Source organism: Cynoglossus semilaevis, chromosome 7 (assembly GCF_000523025.1).
Source record: "Cynoglossus semilaevis isolate Cse_v1.0 chromosome 7, Cse_v1.0, whole genome shotgun sequence".
Taxonomy (NCBI): domain Eukaryota; kingdom Metazoa; phylum Chordata; class Actinopteri; order Pleuronectiformes; family Cynoglossidae; genus Cynoglossus; species Cynoglossus semilaevis.
The window spans coordinates 12171777-12193590 of record NC_024313.1 but is presented as its reverse complement, the minus strand read 5'-3'; the positions used below and the strand labels follow the sequence as shown (position 1 = coordinate 12193590).

Below are 21814 nucleotides of genomic sequence, written 5' to 3'. Positions count from 1 at the left end.
CAACGCAGGCGGCATGATGAGTGTGGACGAGTCCTTGATGTGCTCCTTCCAGGTACGGAGTCTGCTGTAATTGCTGGGATTCATCCCACATAGGACTAGCTTCCAGGTACGGAGTCTGCTGTAATTGATGGGATTCATCCCACATAGGACTAGGACTCCAGATCCAGTTCCACATGTATTTATGCCTTTGTTTGATCATCCTGTCACTTAGATCCTGAAGCCCTCAGAGAAAAAGGCCAAGTATCAGTATGGAGGTGTGAATGCAGGACGTCCTGTGACCCCCCCTCGCACCGCACAGGCTCCTAAGAAGAGGTGAACGTCTGGTCCTGACCCCCTGCTCCTCCTCTGGTCTCTGCAGACTGCCTCCAACACTCCAGTCTTCTCTCAGTGTAAACACCAACTCCTGGCGTGGTTTGATTATAACCTGTGTGTATTTAATTAACACAAATGAAGCATTTTTCCTTCTCCTTTTTGCTTTTTTAACGACACCTGTTGAATAATTTCTACAACTCATTGCTTACAGGAATAACAAAACTGTCCCCTCGTGGAAAAGGTGCAGTGTTTTTAAAATATGGTTGACAAAATATGTTGTGGTTTTCGTGAATGCATGAACGCGTGTGAGACTTTAAACTTGGTTCCTCCTGCTACGATGTATAATGTTCCCACACACCTTCTCAAAACAGGGTCAGATATGAACCAGTCCTCCTGCGGCTGCCTGATGGTTACTGTCCTGTCATCTGACTGATTGTCTTTCCTCGTGATGATAAACAATTTGCTTCCATTTGACTGGAGAATGTACTTTCTTAACATAAAGACAGACAGTTACAGATCTGATCCAGGAGCACGTACGGATGATGAGTCAGATGACAAACATATGCAATCCTGACTTTGAGTCGTTTCTTTGAGCCGTGATGAAAATTGAATAGAAGTTGAGTAAATAAAAACAGTAGTTTGATGTAATTAGATAAAGTATTAAAAAGGTGACAAGTTGACACGTGGTTTGGAGCTGAAGATTCGTAGTTAGTGTGACAATCTTTACAGTAAAAATGACATTGACGCTGTAGCACATCAGGCAGGCACCACATGGGCAAAATAAATAAATAAATAAAATAATCAAACAATAGAATTTTTTTATATTGCATTAGTCGTATTACAGTGTCCACGTAGTGGTTAATGAAGTACAGTAAATCATGTCCAGGTTGCTAAATAACATTGCTGTGTGTATTTTTAATTTATGACTTATTTGCCTTCAGTATGTGGAGATGAAATAAATTCAACTGTTGTTAAACCTGCATTTTGTCTGTGGCTACAAATCTGTCCTGAAATCACCGTGCTCAGTCTGTGACGTGAGAATTTCTGTTTTTGTTTTTTAATTCTCTGTGTTTGAGAGATGACATCACATTGATCACCTGACTAAACTTTCTGGTTAAAACAGACCTCAGCTTGACTTGAGGGCCTGTAGTACTGACTGTGGTACTCTGCTGACGTAGTACTCGTGGTTCCGTAGTGTTGCCAGAACGCCGGCTGAATTCATGTATTTCACGTTAGCGTCATAGCGGTATGCATTTCCATGCATGTCAGTCAGTTTGCCTGCACAAATATAAAAATAAAATTTAAATGAATGAATATTGAGTACATTTCAATTTTCTTGACCATAAACACATTTTCTGTAGTGAGATATGTTCTTCGTTACCTCCAACTGCATGTAGAAGGGCTTCAGTAGCACAGGTGTCCCACTTCTTGCAGCCTGGACTCGCAAAGACATAAGCAGACGCTTTTCCCTCAACCAGCTGAATAATCTGTAAACAAATACTTTACATTAGAAAGATACTAATGCTAAAAAGTCTTAATAATAAGAGCTAAGCCTGTATAAATATGATACTGGCAAGGGGGGGGGGGGTTCACTGCATGACTTCAGTTTGTAGGTTATCCTTTTATTTCTCTGATTACATCAGACTGATATCGTGGTGCTGAAGTGCTGTGGTCAGTTATCCAATCTCACCTTATTTCCAGCACCACCCACTCTTATAACCTCATGTGGCTCCATTGCGTCCACGCAGTCCGTTACCAGCTTGTTGCTATGGGAACGGGTAGTTGTGACGATTCGTTTGTCATCTGGAGGGTTCTGGAGTTTGAATCCAAAAGCGCCCAGGCCCAACATCCCCCACATGGTCCGTCCTAGTGTGGCCCCTGTGCCGAGCTGACAAAGATGATGAATGAATGAAGCAGAGCATCAAGATGAGGATGAATGGTGAAGCTGAGGATCAATAGTTACCTGATAGTTGTAGAAAGGCTGGTTGATGACGCCTGCGATTGCTCTGCCTCCGTATGCGATCCCAATCAGTACTGTCACATTATCCAGGAGCCCTGAAACAGAAAGGGAACAGAAGAGTTATTTTTAACAAAGAAACAGCTGTGGATGTTGTGAATCATGAAAGTACAGTAAGGTGGATAAGTCTTTGGCCTCATTCAATGCAGTTTTACACAGAAATTGGTCCCAATTTACTTCTATTTCTTGATGACACATATCCCACGTGTGTCTAATAAAAAAGCAAAGTAAAGTTATTATTATTATTATTATGGAATGTTTAGTGGCACCAGGATGTAAGATTACCAAAGACTCATGTACACTATCTGTCACACATACACAGAGCTGTGCTGTGAGGCTGAGTGACGACCGACCCTGTGTGTGGTATCTGGACCTCAGTTTGGTGACGGTGACACCTCGATGCTGGTGATGGGGGTAAAGAAAGAAAGATATAGAGACAAGGAAGTAAGAAAAGTGGGAATAAAATATAGAAATAGAAAATGATAACAGTGACAGCAGACCTCTAATAATCTTCATTTCATCCAATTTCACAGGAAGGAAGAAAGAGAAAATAGAGTAAAGAGTCAGGGTCCCTGAACCGTAGACGTCTAGTTGCTGAAAATGACTAAATTGAACTGGAATGATTCAATGGTCATAATATCAAAGGTCAGATTAATTCATCTTCTGCTGTTTAATCCTTTTCAGTAGGAAACCCAAAGCGATGATTACCTCATGCTATAAGGCAGGAACATTAACCACTGTTGTTGTTGTTGTTAGTCTCCTGAGGTTTCAGGTTGGTTGACCACTGAGAAGAATATGATTTTCATTTTGACACACAGTATTTACAGAGCCCCGCATGTGCTTCTGGACTTAAATACTGGTGTAGTTTCCATGGTGATTTTGGAAATGATGTCATGTCAGAACATCTTTGCTGTTGCATGTGTGAGGTCTTAGTTTGAGCGGACGAAGTGAAACAGCGCTCACCTTCAGTATATTCCTTTGTCCCATCGAGAGGATCAACCCACACCACCAGCTAGTGTTCAGAAGGAGAGAGAGAGAGAGAGAGAGACCAAGGGTTAAAACAGAAAGGGGTTACTGTATGTGTCATCATGATTGTTGAAATACTGGAGTCCTGCTTACCTCCTCCTCCGTCAGCTCACTATACTCCGGTGGACATTTCTTCTGGAGGATTTCCTCATTTTGGCCGTTCTCAACAAGGTCCTCTCTGACCTCTTCACATGGAAGCTCCTGGTTCAACCAGAGGAACGTGAAACCATCTTTTGTCATTCACCGTATTAACTTAAAGTCTTGATCAAGTCTTAAAATGATTTACCTCTTCTCCAATAATGGTGATTTTAGGGAAACGTCTGGACAATGAGGCACAGATGCTCTGCTGTGCCAGTCTGTCAGCCAGTGTCTGCAGATCATTAGCACCTGTCTGAGAAAGAAGATCCTGGTTAGAGGTACGGCAGCTTGGTTAAGTCCAACAAGGAGAGGATATGAGAAGAAATGCCCTGTTCTACCTTCTCTACAATGCCAAGTTCTCCACTGTGCAGAACCGTCCTCACTATGTTCCCAGCTTTCTCAGCCACAGAGAAGGCAGAGGCCACAAGGCGCATAATCAGAGCTGGACTCCCAGACATTGCTGATGGACAAAGATAGAAGACACACTTGATTAGTACAACATGTGGCTAAACATATACATCATATACGTCAAGAGTGCCAATAAATGGCAGAATTTTGAACAAAAACAAAAAAGTGCTGATGTTTAACTCAATTGTGCAGAAACGTTTTATTTAATTTTAAGTGAAATATATACTATCTGACTTTAAATGTTAGATATCTGACCTCAATCTTATGGATTATTCCATATGGTTGTGGAATTTTTCTTCATATTTTACAACGATATTACCACATGCTATACAGTAGCTGTATCGTATTTTACCTATTTAGGATAACTAAAAGAAAAAATAATTCATATATGTTCTGAATGTTCATGCACATAATTTATGGATAACTAAAAGAAAAAATAATTCATTTATGTTTTGAATGTTCATGCACATAATTTAACTTGCAATAAAATGAGCAAACATTCCTGTAATTACGTTGCAAGTGTCATCACCTTGTACACCTACAGCATTAAACGGCTAAACAGCTAGAATGCTTCTCTTTTTATTATGGCAAGTCTGAACATTACGAACGTCAACATAAAACGAAAACATGTGAATTACTATTTTTCAATTAAAACAACGTTATAATGTGGAAAGAAACACACACTTAACGATACTTACTGAATGTAAAGAACCAAAAAAATGCCGAAAAGCGGCCGAGTTCAGATTACGACAGCCGGAAATGTAAATATTATTGACCTACAAAGAGCAGACATGTGTTCAAGATAGTAAACGGTAAAGACTATTATCCATGTTCAACACAATTTTCAGAGCTTTAAATGAATTAACCGAACACAAAAGAAGCGATAGCAGACTAACTTACATTGCCAAGTTTTAAATAAAGACACTTGCTGTAATTAATGTGTAATTCAAACGGAGTTAGCAAAAGACATTAGTTGGAAAAACGGCAGAAAGTAGAGGAGAGGTACCATCTCTCTGTACTCTTTGTACAGGAAGTCGTTCGGCTGTGATGACCCGTCAGGTTTTATAAATTAATTCTCTGCTAAAACGGATTGGTGTCAATAACTTCAAATATGACATTCACTATTTTATCTTTATCAACTTTCAAAATGTTTATGCAAAACAAGACGACACTTTAGGGCTAAATGGTTAAACTTGTCCCCGGCCCAGGGGAGAGGTTCATTAGATTGTGGAAAAGGAGAGATGCGAATCATATGTTCAGTCGTCTAAAAAAAGGAACTCCAACATCAAACATGATTTTAAAAAAATAATATTTTATTTTCTGTGTTTATTCCATGCAATAATAAACTCCTTTAAATATATTTTTTTCAAATGTTCAAATTATTTCATCTGTTTGCCAAAGGCCTGTAACCCATCTCTCCCTCCAGTTGCTCTGCAGTAAGAGTGCCCAGCAGAGGCTGACAGTCTGGGTTGAAGACAGAATAAGCGCTCATTTCTCCAGGTTCACGGGCCGCTGGTGTACGAAGTCCCTCATAGATCCAGTAGAATAGAGAAAGGACAAAGAAGGGCAAACCAAACCCTAGTTCAACAAAGAGCCCGAGCAGCACCAACCACAGCAACACTTTCAGCAGAGTGAGGTTTGAGATGATAAGCTGTCTTGAAGCCAACCATCGGCCTACAGCATTGTCCAGCAGCCAGTCCCTCTGGTCCTGGGGCAAAAAATAATAATAACTGATAACGTCATTTTGTTATTTTATAGTTCAACACTATATTCCCCAGTGATGTGCAATCAGCTACAAAATTATGTAAATGCAAACACTACCAAGTCATAGCGATGATTCATATTTACGCTTAAAATACAAGTTTAAATAAAACTTTGTTGCGTCAAACTTTAACCAGACAACGTCTAGCAAATAAACTTACAGATAATACAGTATACAGTATAGCTATACAGATAAAATCTATAACAAGACAATGTTTTTCTCACTGAATACAAAAATATTATATGCATTAATGTTCTATAATGTTACCGTTTCGGACATTTATATGTATTTAAGGATTACAATAAATAATGTTACCGTTTCGGACATTTATATATATTTAAGGATTACAATAAATCCCATCCTCACTTATTTTACAGTGATCAGTGGTAGCTCTCACCTGAGTTTGAGCTGTATTTACTTTTTCTTTATCTGTTGATGGTATGACAGGATTTAGAGCTTCAGGTTTTTCTTGTTTCTCTGAAACATCGCCTTTATCCATTTTATTGGCGTTTGCAGCCTGTCGTCGAGCTCTAAACTCAGCGAGCTTTTGCTCCATCGATACTTGAAGGGGACCTAAAAATAACTCAACAAACGCATTCAAAATATCGCTACCGGTCAACCACGCTTTAGTTTAAGCTGCAGAGTCGTCTCGTCCATTTTTTTGGCCTATTTTATCCGGAAATAGCGGGTTAAAAATCATAATTTCTAATTATTTTACCAGTAGTAATAGCAAACTAGGAAGTTTGTTTACACAACGTCAGCGTTGTCGTAAAGGACCACATCATGCCGAAAATCGTCTTCCTATGTCGTAAACAGTAACCGATTTCCGGCGACATTTCTCTGCTACAAGCTAAGTCGTTTTCATCAGCGGTAAGTTTCTTGATATTTAAACTTAAGTTTGTGGTTATAATAAATATTATTACGAGTACACGTTTTATGTTTATGCGCTACGTATGACGACATTTCTACACGGTATCTTTTTATTGAGTGGATGAAGGAAATGATGAATAAACACTGTCGGCTCATCATCACAAAACGAATTGTTTTCTTTCATCGGTAAACAGTTCGTTTTGGGTTCTCGTTGAGCCAGGACTTTAAGTGACCACAGTTATCAGACCCCTTTCTTTTCAGTGAATTAATTTAAATCGTTTAGGTTATATATTTGATGCAAGTTATACATATAGCTGGTATGCAAAAACCTTATACACATATACTATAGATCCATATGCTGTTATATATAACCCCCGCAGTAATATGTTGCTTTTTATGTTATAGGGCTATTAGTGTACATGTGTTGATCTTGTAATTTATGCTGTTTTAGTCAATGTGATGTCGATTTTACACAGTAACGTAACTGTAACGTATGTGCCCTGTTTATACTTAATATTTAGTTTAACTCCAGTTATTTCTTTAACACAGTAGTAACATGTGTCAAAGGGTCTCAAACAGACATATTCTTTTTAAGGATATAGTATTAAAAAACATAACTGTATACACTTGTTCTTGAATGTTTCCTCTCCAGACATGGCCTCGGCTCCAGCACAACAACCCACTCTGACTGTAGAGCAGACCAGAGGTAAGAGAAGCTAGAACTAAACAAGATCATCATTTTCTGTTCCTAAAACATTCATTATTTTAATTATTGATTTTTTTCAAGATCATCATTTTCTGTTCCTAAAACTTTCATTATTTTAATTATTTATTTATTTTAACCAGTGGTGCTGAGTGAAGTGATCCAGGCCTTCTCTGTACCAGAAAACGCCGCTCGGATGGAGGAGGCACGAGAGAGCGCCTGTAACGACATGGGCAAGATGCTTCAGCTGGTGCTTCCTGTGGCTACACAGATTCAGCAGGAAGTCATCAAGGCTTATGGGTTCAACAATGAAGGGGAAGGTAAGGATTTTTAAAACTCACGCATGAATAATACATTTGCCAAGTGTGCGGCTCTAATAACAGGAATAATTGCTCTGGATCTACCTCCCATGCAGGAGTCCTCAAATTTGCCCGACTGGTAAAGATGTATGAAACCCAGGACCCTGAAATTGCAGCCATGTCAGTGAAACTTAAGGCTCTCCTCCTGCCACCTTTGTCAACTCCACCTATAGGGGGCGCCATTCCCAGTTCATAGGAACTTATAGGTATATATAGTTAACTGAATTGGTTATTTTTTAAAAGTACTTTGAGTTCATGTGCTCCTTCCTCTCCAGAGATATTAGGAAACCGTAGACCAGGGGTGGCCAACCAGTCAAGAGCCACAATTTTTACCATGTTACAAAGAGCCACATGATATACATGGGCACATATGAACTGCCCCATCGTTTTTTTTAAAAAAAACCCAAACCCACTCTTTTAAAACTTCATGTGTACATCTTTTTATCAGTGTGAATTGGGTTTTCCCCAAGTAATTTGCGTCAATGTCTGCCGTAGACTATGGCTTTACAGCAAACACAGTTTCCATCATGGTTTTATTTAAATCAAAACATGTAAATATCACTATCGCTATAATATTAACATTTTCTGTTCTGTATTTATTTTTATGTTACACACCAACCTTTAGCTGTTACTTATTCTGCAACATTTATTTGACTGCCATGTTTTAACATTTTCGTAACATTTTTTAAATTCTGTCAAAAATATTTGTTATACTGAGGTCCAAATATGTATATGTACTATATGACAATAAACTATTTGTGAATGTGTGATACTAAATATGTAAGAAAAAAAAGGGAACTTAACTACACATTACTTTATTATTGCAACACAGCTTTGGCAGAGACATTTGTACATGTTCCATTTTTAAAAAATACTACAGCAAATACACACATTTACATATGTACATTTCCTATAAGGAAACTATTCTGTTGACTCATTACATTAACAGAAATACTGCTGTTTTTGTTCTTTTTGCTGCATGCAAAAATGACAACACTATGTCAAGATCATTAAATTAAAAGTTTCTGTCCAGATAAATTAAACATCAGTGCTTTAAATATTATTCACCTAAACATACTACATACAATACTTTAATACATTATTTGTAAAGTGCTCAGTAGAAAATCCAAAAGAGTGAAAAATCCCAGCACCAAATGTAAAAGAAATTCTAAAACAATATTTACCCTCTTGGTTCCTGTGCTTTCTCACCCTGCACCGATGCAGACTCTGTGCCACCACAGTGAACAGAATGTTGAAAAAAATAAAATTAAAGTCATTTGTTTTTTAATCTCCATGGTGTTGTTTCTGTGAGAAGAATGTTTCTAAAAAATAAAATAATATCAAATCTCATATTGCTTATACTTTTTGGAACATAACTCCCCCTTGTGGAGAATAAACAGCATCACAGTCCTATACGCCGAATAATAGTGGAAGAATTCGTTTATTAAAAAGGACAGGAGGAAGTGAAGTGACGTCACATCTCAAAATGCCGAAAAATGCTTTCAACGTAGCCCAGCACCCTCTGCCAGTCTGGACCATCGGACTTCAACATCTCCTCCACTGTCTGTCACATATTTGAGGAACAAAAAAAAAAAAAACCCAGCTGTGAGATTAAAAAATATAAACATCTGATGACACAGTAAAACTAAAACTGTATTCTGACAACGTTTGAAAACAGTAGGACTATAATCAGATTAAAGGTTTTACCTATTTGACAGCCTACTATGAATCTGATCCTGTGAAAAGGACAGAAAAAGGGGGAAGAAAAAAAAAAGCATCAACTGAACGTTCTTACCAGTGAGGCTGTGATTCCCACATTCTCTCCAGTTTTAAAAGCCAGATCCAGGTTTTCTCTCTGTTAAAAAAGAAAAGAAAAAGAACAATCAGTGAAGTCAAGATCAGAAGTCAGCTGTTCCAAAACACAACCACAAAGACACACTTTGTGCTTTACCTTGTCTTCTGGCTGGAGGACGTGGTAGGGGATGTGATTTGGTAAGTATGTGTGGTAAACGGCACAGAACGCCAAACCGTCCTCCCAGCTGCTGCTGAAGTTGGTTATTTCAATATTCTGTATATTATTCTGTATATACAAAAACAAACAAATAATTACTTGATTTTTTAAGGATTTTTTTGTATAAGATTTTAAAGGTCATGTCTTATAACCTTATAACCCTGTGTGCGAGTTTGGCACCAGCGCAGCAGCGAGTTTCTCCGGGAGCCGCCATGACGCCGCAGCAGAGCACTGAAACCATCCTGAGGTCTGGGAACATGAGGAAAAAAAAAACACAGGTTTATGGACAGAACATGATGTGGATGAATGAGAATGTGAACTTTTTTTTTTTCTTTCTGTGTTTGAAGAGAAGACCAACTTGATGTAGTCTGAGCTCGGCTCCTCTTCCTGTTTTGCTGTGATGAGACACAAACATCGACACAGTTCATAACTGCACACTGAACATTATTATTATTTTTTATTTTTTTTATTTTTTGTATTCTAATAGTTACCTGTCGAAAAGCTGGACCAACTGTCCTGACGCTGTAAAACCCGATCCATTCTCCTGCCTTTGGTCGGCTGCCCCTTCTGGACGGAGTGAGTAATTACTACACACGTCAGTATCAGAAATACTCTGTCATTTAACAGTAATGTGGAGCACAACTCTCAGTGTTAGAACATACATGTTTTAACACTGTATATTGGTTTTAATATATTTTACTACTGCCTCATTCATTCTCAGAACAGAAACACAATGTAAATGTTATTTTTTACAGTTTTTTCAGAACGTCGATCAGTGTTAGTCTACGTGTTTCACCTTGCATAGTGGTAGAGTGGTGCTTGTATTCTTTGCAGAGTCACTTTGACAGGATGAGTCCAGTGGGAGTGGGAGACGAGACAAACTCCTGAAAGACAAACACCTTTACATTCTGACGGACTTTGTTTTCAGTGATGGTTCTAAAACTGGGGCTCCCTCTCACCAGGACCTTTCAGACAGCATCACAATCCTCCTCGGGTCCCTCTGCCCACGTCCCTCTTCTTTCCTCCTCTCCTGGGCTGCTAGACAACGCAGATATTCCTCCACCACCCTCTTCCCCCTGGGCTGAGTGTTCCCTGATCCGTTCACACCCTGCAGATCCAGACCTGCAGCTGCAGCTTCTACATTTCTCTCTCCTTCGCTCTCCTTTGTCTCAACATTTTTATCTTCAGTTTCAGTCTCCACGTCGTCGTCTCCTTGTTCTTCCTCGCCACGTCTCTCCTCAGAGTCAACACTCTCTGTCTCGGTTTTGTCCTTGTTGCCCAGAGCGTCCACCTCGGCCCGTCCTGCCTTCTGCAGTTCCTCCAGTTGGCGGCAGACGTCTCTGTGCTCGGCTCTCAGAGTCTCCAGCTCTCGGTCCGTCTCCTGCTGTCGGCTCAGGGCCTGGCTCAGGTACTCCTCTGTGGTCCTGTGATTCTCCTGGAGTAAAACCAAAGCCTGCTCCGACTCGCTGCGCAGACGGTCGGCCACGGACACCGCCACCTGCAGGTCAGACTGGAACTGCTGCCACTCCAGCCTCTCTGTCTGTGGAGTGATGGGAGAGAACGTCTAGTTTGGTACAGCGGGTCGGCTCTGACCTTTAACCTGGGCGTAAGAACGTGACTCACCCTGAGCGTCTCCTTCAGAGTCTCCACCTCCTCCACCAGCTCATCTGTCTCTGTTATCAGATGTCTGAGCAGCTCTGACAACAAAGAATATATACGAAGAGAAAAGTGTTAACAACTGGGAGGAAATACATCATGGATGGATGGATGGATGGATGGATGGATGGATGGATGGATGGATGGCTCTGCTCCATTTGGACTCGTCTATAACAAAATGTTGTTATAAAAACAAACCACCTTTGTTGATTTACAGGTATTAAAGAAGTATTTGAGTCTTTAAAAAAAGTTTTTTATAAAATAAAATAAAATAAAATAACAATAACAACGGCAGGAAGTGGCTCGTCTCATGTTTAAGTTACAATCGAATAAAAACATTTGACAAATAAATATGTTCCGTGGCAGAGGACCCACCTACTGCTCCAGCGGTGAGGTCAGGGTTGGGGCTGAGTCCCAGTGAGGCCCTCTGGTGCTCCATCAGACTCAGTAAGACCAGGGTCATCTCTTCTTCTTCTTCTGTCTCTGCTGCAGCCTGTGAATCCAGTCCACTGTCTCTCTCCTGCCAGCTCTGCTCTGAGGACGATCCTCTGGACGCAGGCGGAGAGCCCGTGCTGTCGGTGCTGCCCGCTGCCGTCTCGTGCGCCGCCGCCTCCGCCGCGTCGCTCACATTGCTCTCTACGCTGATCAGGGCCCATTCTGTCGGAGCAGACACTTTCTGTGTGCAGTCTGGGATTGGAGGAGCAGCGGAGGGGGTGGTGCCGCCGGTCAGTGATGGCGTCTGTGCTTTATTAAAGGCCATGTTGGCCAGGTCTGCCTCTGAGGGAGTGGTGGGAGGCGTCTGGAAAAAATCTAGAGGAGAACCTGAGAGAGAGAGAGAGAGAGAGAGAAATAGAGAGAAGGGAGGGAGGGAGAGAGAAGGGAGGAAGGGAGGGGTTAAATTGTCAACCAGAGGAGGAACAAATACAAAAACAAAGGCAGAGGTGTAAAAAAAAAAAAAAAAAGGAAAACAAAGCAGCCCAGAATATTTGAATTAAAACTAAAAGAAATGGTGCAGACGCAGAGCTCCTCTCCTCTGGACTGGACTGCAGATCTAAGCACTCAGTGTCCGCTTCCTTATTTACTGTCCAGATCTGACTGATGCAGCAAAAAGCCTCTGCTGCCAGTTGTATGGCACACACACACACACACACACACACACATCCTGGGGAAGATGATGATGCAGTCTCACCCTGATCTACTGTCCTGCAGCTACATTCACTCCACTGCTCCTGTATTTCCACAGGTGAGGATTTCTAGGCCAACATTCCATCATCTTAAATCTCATCCATCACTGATGCTGTGATGATCAGATATATTCTCTACAGCACTGATAAAAACGAGCACTGACCACTGCTGCCCACGTCAACAGGCCGCAGGAACCTCCTCCACCTGATTCCACAAACATCACGTCTCCTAACGTTTCGCCTCCTCGCCCTTGCACGGCCAGATTCTGCTGACTCATGATCTTCCCAGCTGAGGAATAATCTATTCTCTTCAGCCACAGCTCTGGAGCTCTGGAGCTATTCTCATCTACAGCGTGAGGCTGCTCCCTGCGCAGTGACGTCTGAGAGAGGGAAGCCAGGAGCAGCATTTTAAACAGCTGTTACATTTGAATAGGAAGAAACTGGAAAGTGACTGGACACAATTTAATGGTGCCTGAAATCTTTAATCCAGAAGATGGTTTCATATAAATTAGCCTCACACACAAAAATGTCATTAAAAAAATCTTATTTACTCAACTGTTTTTTTTTTGTTTTTTTTAATGCTGGTGTTTACTAACTCTTACCTGTTAGGCCGTGGCTCTGGTTGTCTTTTCCACTGTGGTTACCCATGGTCCAGCAGAGACAGGTAGGTGGACAGGAAGTCCCAGTGTCCTTTAGGTGTCCTACGAGAACTGATGCTGTCTGGACAGAGGGAGGTGGGTATGAAGTTGACTCGGAGTTAAACTTGTTTCCAGGAGAACAAATAAATAAAAAAAATGTTATCTCTCACAGACAAAACGAGAGAAACCCGACAAAATGTTTGGCTTTTTTTACAGTAAAATCTCTGCACACCTGATGAACAGAGTTAAAATAAGAGTGACGTCATGGAGGCCACAGCTGTACAACATCTAAACTGTTGATGATACAGCCTAGAACTATAGACAACATCCAACAGTAAATCTATCAGTGCTCCAGCTGTACATCCACTCACCTCAGTGTTTCTAACCAAATATGTTGACAAAAAAGGTGCTTCATTTACATGAAGGCAACTGTTTAAAAAAGGCATGGTGTAAAAAACGAGTAAGATGTTAATTTTTATTTACTTCTTAAGTAAATATTCATAATCACCATCTGTCGACAGAGCCGTGACGTGAACCAAATCAACACGAAGTTTATAAAGTAAAATTTATAATAACAGTTATTACTCGGGACATTGAAATTGCAGTGTTTAATCAATAAACGTTCGATCGATATTTAAAAGGACAAGAGTAATGATCATTATATTTACCTTTTATTTCTCTACAGACAAAGATCCGACTCACAGCCACTGCAGACTAATCCAGTCTTGGTCAAACGGGACATTTACACCCACAGCATGAAATGCGCAAATCAGTACAGAACTACAGACATGCCGAACTGTAGAGGACTTCTGACTCACCTCAGAAACGTTCATAAAACGTGATTCACTGGACATTTCTGTTTCCAATACGCCATGTAACGTTAAACTGGCGGTTTGGTGAATGAAGTTTGGCTGCGACGCGTTAGTCCACGTCAACGCTACTTTATTTTCTCTTTTCCCTCAAATATATAAACACATGTGACATGTCACATGTGTTGCACTCCATGTCCCCACACACAGATCACCTCCGCCCTGGTCCATCCTACCTTCTCCTGCCACTGTGCTCCTCAGCCGTGTCTTCAGTCAGGTCCCTCTGCAGGGTTCTCCTCAGCTTCCCTCGACCTCCTTTCTGCGTCCCGTCTGCTGGATTCAGAGGAGGGCACGGTTAAAGTCGCTCACAGTCTCCTCACTCCGACATCCTACACTGACCGTGCGGCTCTGGAGGGACAACCACCATATTTAGTCTTTCATTTGAGTCCAAACATCCAACTGCTTCTCGCCTTTAACTCTAATGCGACAGAAAACGACGGAGGCAGAAACAGTCTGGTGGCGCAGCAGCTGCATCGGCTTCTTGGAAAACGCACAATTTAGAGCAACATCTAAAAATATTTTCTTACACAGTAACCATTTCACTGAACCACATGTGGCGTAGCATGTTGATTTAGAGGTGACGTGCACGCGGAGTAAAAAGCAGTAGAGGGGAATAATTAAGTTGGGTTAGATGCAGGTGCGCTGGTCACGCAGGTAACTTCCGTGGTCACGGGGTTACGCTGGCGTGACGTCACAAAGCATCTGTCAAAAATATAAGTAGCACAAAATCACCTAAAGATTTACCTAAAACCCAATTGGAAACTAAAGGAGAGACACCACAACAAATCAATGAAATCTACTTCATCAGTTAATTATATTCGAGTGTTTAAGATACATGATGTACTCTCATCTCTCTGTACGATGGTGTTTTTCCGGTAACAGCTACAGGGACTGTAATAGAAAATAAAATAAAAAGTATAACCTTAGGTAATAAGTAAATGACATAAGGGTAACAAACACGTACAGACAAAAAGAAGAATTTTCACTTTGGCTGAGTAATAATGTATATGAATTACAACATAAAACAATGTTTTTGAATAACACCAGTGAGGTTTCTTCAGTGAGTTTATCACACACACAGACACACACATATATATATATATACAACAGCACCACCTTGCATTTACTGTGTTTGTGTCAACTTGACCTCAAAATGACAGAAAGAAAAAGAGGCGATTCACGTGGATACAGTTAACTGTTTCAGCACCACGGACAGAGTCAGATACCTGGCTGTTACTCTTCAGCACCACGGACAGAGTCAGACACCTGGCTGTTACTTTTCAGAACCACGGACAGAGTCAGACACCTGGCTGTTACTTTTCAGAACCACGGACAGAGTCAGACACCTGACTTTTACTCTTCAGCACCACGGACAGAGTCAGATACCTGGCTTTTACTCTTCAGAACCATGGACAGCGACACTGTGTACTGTACACTCAATGTTGGAAACGAGAATGACACTTAGAAACCATTAGAGCTCGGCTCCTGGACAGAGACAGTTTCAAGACACGTGGCGCCCCCTCACGGCCGAACTAAAGAGTGCCTTAATTGACGTTGCTCGTTCTCTGCAAGCAAAGATTAACAGGTGATGGTGCAGGTTAAGATTAAGCGAGTAAATGGAGATTTACTGACCAGTGAATTTACTGTCCACAAGTTTAGAATAGAGAATTTTAATTTTAATTTATTGTTCCACAGGACATTTAAACAAACTGTAATTAATTATGTATTCATCTGAGCCTAATCGGATTGTTTCTGTGATTTGACCGTATATCGAAAAAAATAAAAAAACAGTGTTAGATGTTACTGTAAAAAATATTTTTACTGCTTAAATGGATATATAAAGTCCATTGGAAGTCTATCACAAAACTGTTGTTTTTTTTCTACAACACAAAAGTCATAATTAACGGACATTTTCTTTTGGTGTGTCAGACTTTTATTAATTAAAGAGAAAAAACCCAGATTTTTTGTTTTGGGACACTTTAAGAGCAAAACCTGCACTTGTTCCACCTTTGCCCCTGTCTTGTGGCTGCACATTCTGTGAAAATGGCGCCTGACACTCGCTGCCTCCACAACCGCAGCTGTTCCATCACTGACCACAGCAACAACAACCGCGCATCACAAGTCCTCTCCGAAGAATGAAGTGTGCCGCCGCATCAGCACCCGCGTCGGACCAGAAACCACGCACATGCCTCCTCCTCCTCCTCCTCCTTCGTCTTCTCTGTCTCCCTCATCATGGAAAGACTCGTCTGCTCCTGCGGCAGAACGAGGCGATTTTCAGCGAGGCAAGGCGACATGCCCGCCGTCCACTTTGCTTTCTTGCCCGCCCAAATCTGAGGAGTGACCTTCTGTGAGGAGAAGGATGTCAGCGCTGAAGAAGGTAAGAGAGGGAGGGAGTGTCGGTGTCTGTGCACCTGCACCGCCGCCTGTCATTTGTTGTTATTGATCATTGTATATAGAATAAGGAGAAGATGTTTTGTTGTTGTTGTTGTTGTTGTTGACCTAGTTAGATCCCATGTCTCTGACCTGTACGGACAGACAATGGTTGAAATGTAAGAAGTTATGCTCTGCATGAATGACTCACTAACTGAATGTTTCTACCTGGATGTTCCTGCAGCGATCAATCAATATGAATAAAGGGTAGTGTGTGTGTGTGTGTGTGTGTGTGAGATGTGGCGTGGAGGTGACCGACCCACTGAAGTTTCCTCACTTTGTCAAAAATACCTACATGTTGTCCAACAACCCACGGCCTGTGTTTGTGTTTGTGTGTGTGTAACAGTCTGGAGTGACTCAGCCGTTATTGTACTATATCTGTCATCCATCTTTTCATCTGTCACAGGTGTTACCATGGCTACTACAGACTCACTGCTGTCTCTTCTTTGAGAAGGACTCAGGTAAGAAAGTGGAGTTAGTCATCACATGTCTGTGTTTGTTTGGTGGACGTCTGAGTGGACGAGTGCACACGTCTGCATCTGTATAAAATCACATACATGTTGTTATAAACACTGCATGTCTCATTAATGGACTGTCTGTACAAGGACTCACATCACATGTCCTCGTGTACAGTCGTCCGGTTGTTCACACCAACCAATCCGATCTAAAGGAGGTCATTGTGAACACACGTCTGACTGACTCGGTGGTGCCTTCACTGTCAACTCGCCATTTGTTTCCACAGCAGACTGTAAACACAACACTGCCTTATTATTACCGTCTAAAGTTACTGTGTGAATTCACAGACTCAGCACTTCAGTATAACAGCATTTATTTGGAACAGTGTCTCTGGCCACCTAATTACTGGAGTTCAATATTGCCTTTTTGGGGGGTTAGAGGGGTATTTTCAGATTGCGTTCCTCCATGAATCCGGCGGCTTTGTTAAATTCTTCTGTATTCAGCACCAGAGTCATTTGGTGATGTGCACAGAAGTGGAAAGTGGGAAAAGAAATTGTACAGGACGAAGCATCAGAAGAAGCTTTGAGACGGTGAAACCGCAGTTCAGAAAATGAACCTCCATTCACGCGACATTTCACACCTCTTTGGGACGTGTTATTGAATCTGACGTCCAAAAATATTACATGATGAACCTCATAGTGACTGGAGTGGCAGCTGCTGTGACGCATTAGGAATTTGAAAAACAGCACAAAGGAATTGTTGGTCGAAAAGTTAAAGTCTATGAGATTCTCTGTGAACGACAGGACACAGAGATCCCTCTGAGGACCAGCAGAGGTCAGGCTCTTGTCTTTGAGCGTTCATTAGACTTCATAGATCAGGGATGTCCAGACTGGGGGACATTAGTGGTGGAAAATCATTTTTCCTTTTAAAAAATGTCCAATTTGTGCCGTGTATAACGTTTAAGAAACATTTCTAGAGGACCCAGAGGAACCTTCTCGCTTGGTTTTGCCCAGATCTCAGTTATAGACGAACACATTTGATTTCTAGAGGACCCAGAGGAACCTTCTTGCTTGGTTTTGCCCAGATCTCAGTTACAGACGAACAGGAGGAGAACAGATGGAACCTCGTATATTTTTACATCTTCACATTTGGCAAAAGCAGATCCTCTGGTTGTTCTTGTGATTTAAGACCAGAATACAAGGTGCTGCACATGTGACGCCAACGTAGATGATTTAGGTTTGACAGACGTAATCAGCCTTTCTCTCAAATGTCACTTTAAACATTACAAACCAGCTGAGGGCGGAGATTTTCCCGTCAGCTCTGCATCATTAGAGATTATCTGTGAGTTGGTGGTGTGTGGGACCTGGCTGTGATTTCACAGGCCTCGTCAGCACAGAGGCTCTGCTGAAGGGAACCTAAAAACAAGGAACATCTTTATGTGTGAGATGTTGTTGCAAATCTGTTTTCCTTTTTCCCTTTTTTTTTCAACCATTCACAAAACTTGATAGTGATCACACCTTAGTCATCAGTCTCTCAAGGTTGTAGCACAAAGTAAAGACTGGGTGGAACAAAGACAGGACTGTGAATCAAACGGGACATAAAGGAAACACAACGATGTGGTTAGTGACAGGAAGTGTGAGAGATTCTAAATGTTAGAACTTGACACTGTTAGACTAAATCTTTCAATCTTTCGACTCAGTAACTCACCACTAGATGGTGCTGTTTGATTTGCCAATAACCTGGGTAGATGATGCTGAAGTACTGCTACACTATCTACCTGTTAAAGTAGCATTTTTTAAGGCATGACAGAAATCAATGAGATGATGATAAAAAAATATTAAAAAGGGAATTTCTTACAGTAAAAAAATCCTCACTTCATATTCAGTGAACTTGGATAAATAGTAGAGACAGACCATATACTACAAACACAGGGCTACTTTTAGTAGAAGTTCACTGACAAATACACTGACTAACAATGGTATAAAAACCACTAAAGACTGTGATACAGAGCCATGTGTATATATGCAAACTGATATAAAAACAAAACCTATATTGGAGTCAAATATGGCGTCTAATTAAAATAATTTAAAATGTATTTAAATGTTGCCTAATTAAAATAATTTAAAATGTATTTAGGAAGTGCACCTACAGAAGTCCAAAGGAAGTGAACCATTTCAACTGTGCCACTGAATGTGACCCAGTTGTTTCTTCTTCATCAAGAGAGGACGCTCGTATTCCTCTGGAGTCGTAGCTCTAGCTGCTCCAGCAGCAGTTACTACATCAGCCTCAGATCAATATGATCCTTTTCTACTTTCTATTTATTCTGCTGTTGGATTGTCTGTCAGTGGTTGTGGCTCAGGCGTGTTGTAGGACAGACAGTGCCTGGAGGGGGAGGCACATGGGGCGACTTTGATGGTCCTCATGACTTTGGTTTATTTGGTGGTTCCAGTTTGGGATGAAAAGTTTCTGTTCCTGTGAAAAGACCGGTTGAAGTCTGTAAACGGTTCTACTTCAGCTGCAGTGGCTGCACATGGCCCAGGAAACGGGTCTGATCTCGCTGATGTCACTGAGGTCCCAATAACACCAGGAAATGACTCCCCTCCCATTCGGCCACAGGGGGTGATGTCATCGTCAGGAGTGTTTGAGGTTGGGAGAAGGCTTTCTTGGGCTTGACGTTCAAATGCCAGAAGCACTAGACGTTTGACCACGTGCACAGGTCAACGCGAGAGACACAGAGCAGGAAACCTGAGCCACACGACACGTCAACACGTTTGTAACCGGTTGTTGCCGTTCTCTGGGGAGAAAAGGAGTTTGAGTCGAAGCAGTAAAGACAGAGAGGGCAGAGGTAGAAATGCAGAAGGATAAAGGAACAGCATGAGTGTGCATGCTGATGAGGAGAGCAGCGTGCTGAGCTACAGAGCTGCAGAATCCTGAATCCACCAGATGGAGACTCCGTGTCCTTGTTTTGCGGTGATCTGTGGGAACAACATGCAGCTCGCGCCGCTGCCTCGCACTGCTGCAGTGGAGGAGTAAATGCGGAGCCCAACACTGCTCCAGGTGATCCACAGCAGCCCAGCCTGGCAGACTGCTGCCTCCTCAGCCTTCCCTCTCCTCCTCCTCCTCCTTCTCCTCCTCCACCTCCTTATCCTTCTTTTCCTCCTACTCCTCCTCTCCCTCATCCTTCTCCTCCACCTCCTCTGTCAGTGCTCCATCCCTCAGAGGGCTTTGCAAAAAAACAAGAGAGAAAAATCAGAGGAGAAATCCGGCTTCCCCCCGTGTTGTCAGATGTGAAACCGTTTTCCCGTCGCCGTGTGAAGACCTGCTGCATACGTGCTCCAATGTCTCGGGAACAGAAACTCACTGCAAGGTAAGAATATTTAGTTTTTTTTCCCCACAGGAAATATATTTTTCTTCTGTGCAACTGTGTTGTTGCAGCTGTCGCAGCTGAACATGTATGTGAACAGGTAGATGAGAAGTTGTCTCAGCAGATCAGACACTGGCTTCGGTTTGGTTCTCACCAAATCGGTCTTTATCAGACGTGACAGAGGGATTTTTTGGCGTTGGTTTTGGAGGAACAGCACGTCTTCTCCTGCTCATTCACAGCATCCCGTGCAGGTGTGTGTGTGTGTGTGTGTGAGTTGGTTAATATGTATGTGTGTGAAACCTGCTGGATAAGAGGAATTGCTCCTCAGCCAAGCGTCTTGATGGGCAGCAGGGGTGGGGGTGGGGGGGAGAGGGGGGGTTCATCCTGATGGCATCCCCACACAGCTTGACATCACTCTTTTCTGTTGACACATACAACATGTCCATGAAAACAACACCTTACTGACAGTGTTCTTTGTGGCAGAAACAGCGACTTGTTATGTAATGGTTCTGGTGAATCCAGCAAATAAAACTGCTGTCATTTGTTATTACAGTTAGGGGGAGGGGGGAGATGTAAGGGAGGAGGAGGAGGAGGAGGAGGAGGTGCAGGTGATGGTGGGGGTGAGGGAGAACTTCAGGATCACTGGGTGATCTGAGCGAGCTCACGGCTGAACGCTGTGATTCCTCCAGTCTCTCAGTTACATGTTGGCAGTGACGCCACGGAGACATAACCTGTAAGTGGCCTGAATGAAGGTTCATCATTCCTGCCTCCTACACTCACTCACCCACACACACACACTCTCACTCTCCCACTCACACACACCCTTCCTGGTGCCGTGAGAGGAGCTGGATTCAGAGCTGGTGCTGCAGTGATGTCCAGATCCTGCGTTCTGCCGTTGGACTCGGCTGCGGGGGCTTCTCTGCGTCTCTGTGTTCAAACCTTTAACTATTTTTGGCTGCCGTATGCTTGTGCCCAGATAACACAAATGGGATAGTGACTATGACAACAGCCAGCACTCAGATAAATACTGCACTCACTGCACCTTCCATTCATTCATGTCTGTGTGCACACACCCTGACATTTCCTTTCAAAACCTGCACTGAGATCTCAGACGTGGACCAATGGGAGATATTCTTCATCATTTGTAGCGTTCATTAAAGCATCTCCACACACACACACACACACACACAGACGTGTGGCCTTTGATGGTGTGTGTGTTGGTTTGTCGTGTGTGGCGCTCGGTTGCAGAGGAACATCTCAGAGATGCTGGGATCTTTGACGCTCACATTCGTCTCCTCGCTGCTGCGACTCCACAGCAGATTGCTCGCCCACTGAAATGCCTTATTTGGACGGTTTCCAGTAAAAAGCTCAAAGCCCTCGATGTGAGAAGAAGAATGTGGCAGCGGCCCCCGGAGAGTTCTGTTGGACTGGATACAGACAGGTTCTACAGAGAGAGAGAGAGAGAGAGAGAGAGAGAGATGAAGGTTTGGTTAAGGCGCACTAACTTAGTAACTTAGTAACCAGTCTCTGTAAACACGTGACACAGGTTCAAAACACTGGTTCCTTCTTCATATCACACCAATGATCTCCCACCAGTGAGTAGGTTGGAGT

The 21814-nt window shown here is 42.2% G+C and overlaps 5 protein-coding genes across 8 annotated transcripts in view; 2 read left to right on the top strand and 3 right to left on the bottom strand.

Moving 5' to 3' along the window:
* LOC103381242 (serine/threonine-protein phosphatase PP1-beta catalytic subunit-like) overlaps positions 1–1294 on the top strand; it is a 3960-nt gene extending 2666 nt beyond the window's left edge. Inside the window, exons 7-8 of the mRNA XM_025056692.1 lie at positions 1–52; positions 212–1294. The exon at positions 1–52 is cut by the window's left edge and continues 74 nt beyond it. Coding sequence (XP_024912460.1) covers positions 1–52; positions 212–316 — 157 coding nt within the window. The 3' untranslated portion in view covers positions 317–1294. The remainder of the gene's footprint in view (positions 53–211) is intronic.
* Positions 1295–1357: 63 nt separating this feature from the next.
* bpnt1 (bisphosphate nucleotidase 1) lies at positions 1358–4702 on the bottom strand. Of its 2 annotated transcripts, XM_008313473.3 has the most exons (10): positions 4600–4702; positions 3832–3953; positions 3642–3746; positions 3449–3556; positions 3293–3341; positions 2648–2731; positions 2276–2367; positions 2003–2200; positions 1694–1799; positions 1358–1590 (listed from the first exon to the last, which is right to left on the bottom strand). In XM_008313473.3, exons 2-10 carry the CDS (start codon positions 3949–3951, stop codon positions 1439–1441), a joined length of 1014 nt encoding a protein of 337 aa, XP_008311695.1. In that variant the 5' UTR covers positions 3952–3953; positions 4600–4702; the 3' UTR covers positions 1358–1438. The 2 variants fall into 2 exon arrangements, with proteins under 2 accessions (XP_008311695.1, XP_008311696.1); XM_008313474.3 differs by lacking the exon at positions 2648–2731.
* Positions 4703–5193: 491 nt separating this feature from the next.
* On the bottom strand, positions 5194–6435 carry LOC103381215 (SAYSvFN domain-containing protein 1). The gene is made up of 2 exons (XM_008313471.3): positions 6061–6435; positions 5194–5609 (listed from the first exon to the last, which is right to left on the bottom strand). Exons 1-2 carry the CDS (start codon positions 6217–6219, stop codon positions 5286–5288), a joined length of 483 nt encoding a protein of 160 aa, XP_008311693.1. The 5' UTR covers positions 6220–6435; the 3' UTR covers positions 5194–5285.
* An 18-nt stretch (positions 6436–6453) lies between these two features.
* grcc10 (gene rich cluster, C10 gene) lies at positions 6454–8727 on the top strand. The gene is made up of 4 exons (XM_008313470.3): positions 6454–6533; positions 7186–7239; positions 7380–7556; positions 7652–8727. Exons 2-4 carry the CDS (start codon positions 7188–7190, stop codon positions 7789–7791), a joined length of 369 nt encoding a protein of 122 aa, XP_008311692.1. The 5' UTR covers positions 6454–6533; positions 7186–7187; the 3' UTR covers positions 7792–8727.
* LOC103381213 (cytospin-A-like) lies at positions 8184–14746 on the bottom strand. Of its 3 annotated transcripts, none has more exons than XM_017033860.2 (12): positions 14130–14746; positions 13049–13166; positions 11638–12084; positions 11230–11303; positions 10572–11146; positions 10403–10490; positions 10098–10173; positions 9965–10001; positions 9759–9855; positions 9547–9663; positions 9391–9450; positions 8184–9159 (listed from the first exon to the last, which is right to left on the bottom strand). In XM_017033860.2, exons 2-12 carry the CDS (start codon positions 13092–13094, stop codon positions 9070–9072), a joined length of 1707 nt encoding a protein of 568 aa, XP_016889349.1. In that variant the 5' UTR covers positions 13095–13166; positions 14130–14746; the 3' UTR covers positions 8184–9069. The 3 variants fall into 3 exon arrangements, with proteins under 3 accessions (XP_016889349.1, XP_024912459.1, XP_024912458.1); XM_025056691.1 differs by having other exon boundaries at positions 10566–11146; positions 13049–13208; positions 14130–14743; XM_025056690.1 differs by having other exon boundaries at positions 10566–11146; positions 14130–14742.
* Between the last annotated feature and the right edge of the window lie 7068 nt (positions 14747–21814).

Coding starts and splice junctions, on each gene's coding strand:
- LOC103381213 (XM_025056691.1), bottom strand. CDS start 13,094: ATGGGTAACCACAGTGGAAAAGACAACCAGAGCCACGGCCTAACAG. Junction 10,002..10,097: donor TTGGTCCAGCTTTTCGACAG/GTAACTATTAGA, acceptor GTCTCATCACAG/CAAAACAGGAAGAGGAGCCG. Junction 9,160..9,390: donor TGGGAATCACAGCCTCACTG/GTAAGAACGTTC, acceptor AATATGTGACAG/ACAGTGGAGGAGATGTTGAA.
- bpnt1 (XM_008313473.3), bottom strand. CDS start 3,951: ATGTCTGGGAGTCCAGCTCTGATTATGCGCCTTGTGGCCTCTGCCTTC. Junction 2,732..3,292: donor GACAAAGGAATATACTGAAG/GTGAGCGCTGTT, acceptor CCCCATCACCAG/CATCGAGGTGTCACCGTCAC. Junction 2,368..2,647: donor GCCTCACAGCACAGCTCTGT/GTATGTGTGACA, acceptor TTTCTGTTTCAG/GGCTCCTGGATAATGTGACA.
- grcc10 (XM_008313470.3), top strand. CDS start 7,188: ATGGCCTCGGCTCCAGCACAACAACCCACTCTGACTGTAGAGCAGACC. Junction 7,240..7,379: donor GACTGTAGAGCAGACCAGAG/GTAAGAGAAGCT, acceptor TATTTTAACCAG/TGGTGCTGAGTGAAGTGATC. Junction 7,557..7,651: donor GTTCAACAATGAAGGGGAAG/GTAAGGATTTTT, acceptor CCTCCCATGCAG/GAGTCCTCAAATTTGCCCGA.
- LOC103381215 (XM_008313471.3), bottom strand. CDS start 6,219: ATGGAGCAAAAGCTCGCTGAGTTTAGAGCTCGACGACAGGCTGCAAAC. Junction 5,610..6,060: donor TAAATACAGCTCAAACTCAG/GTGAGAGCTACC, acceptor TTTTTGCCCCAG/GACCAGAGGGACTGGCTGCT.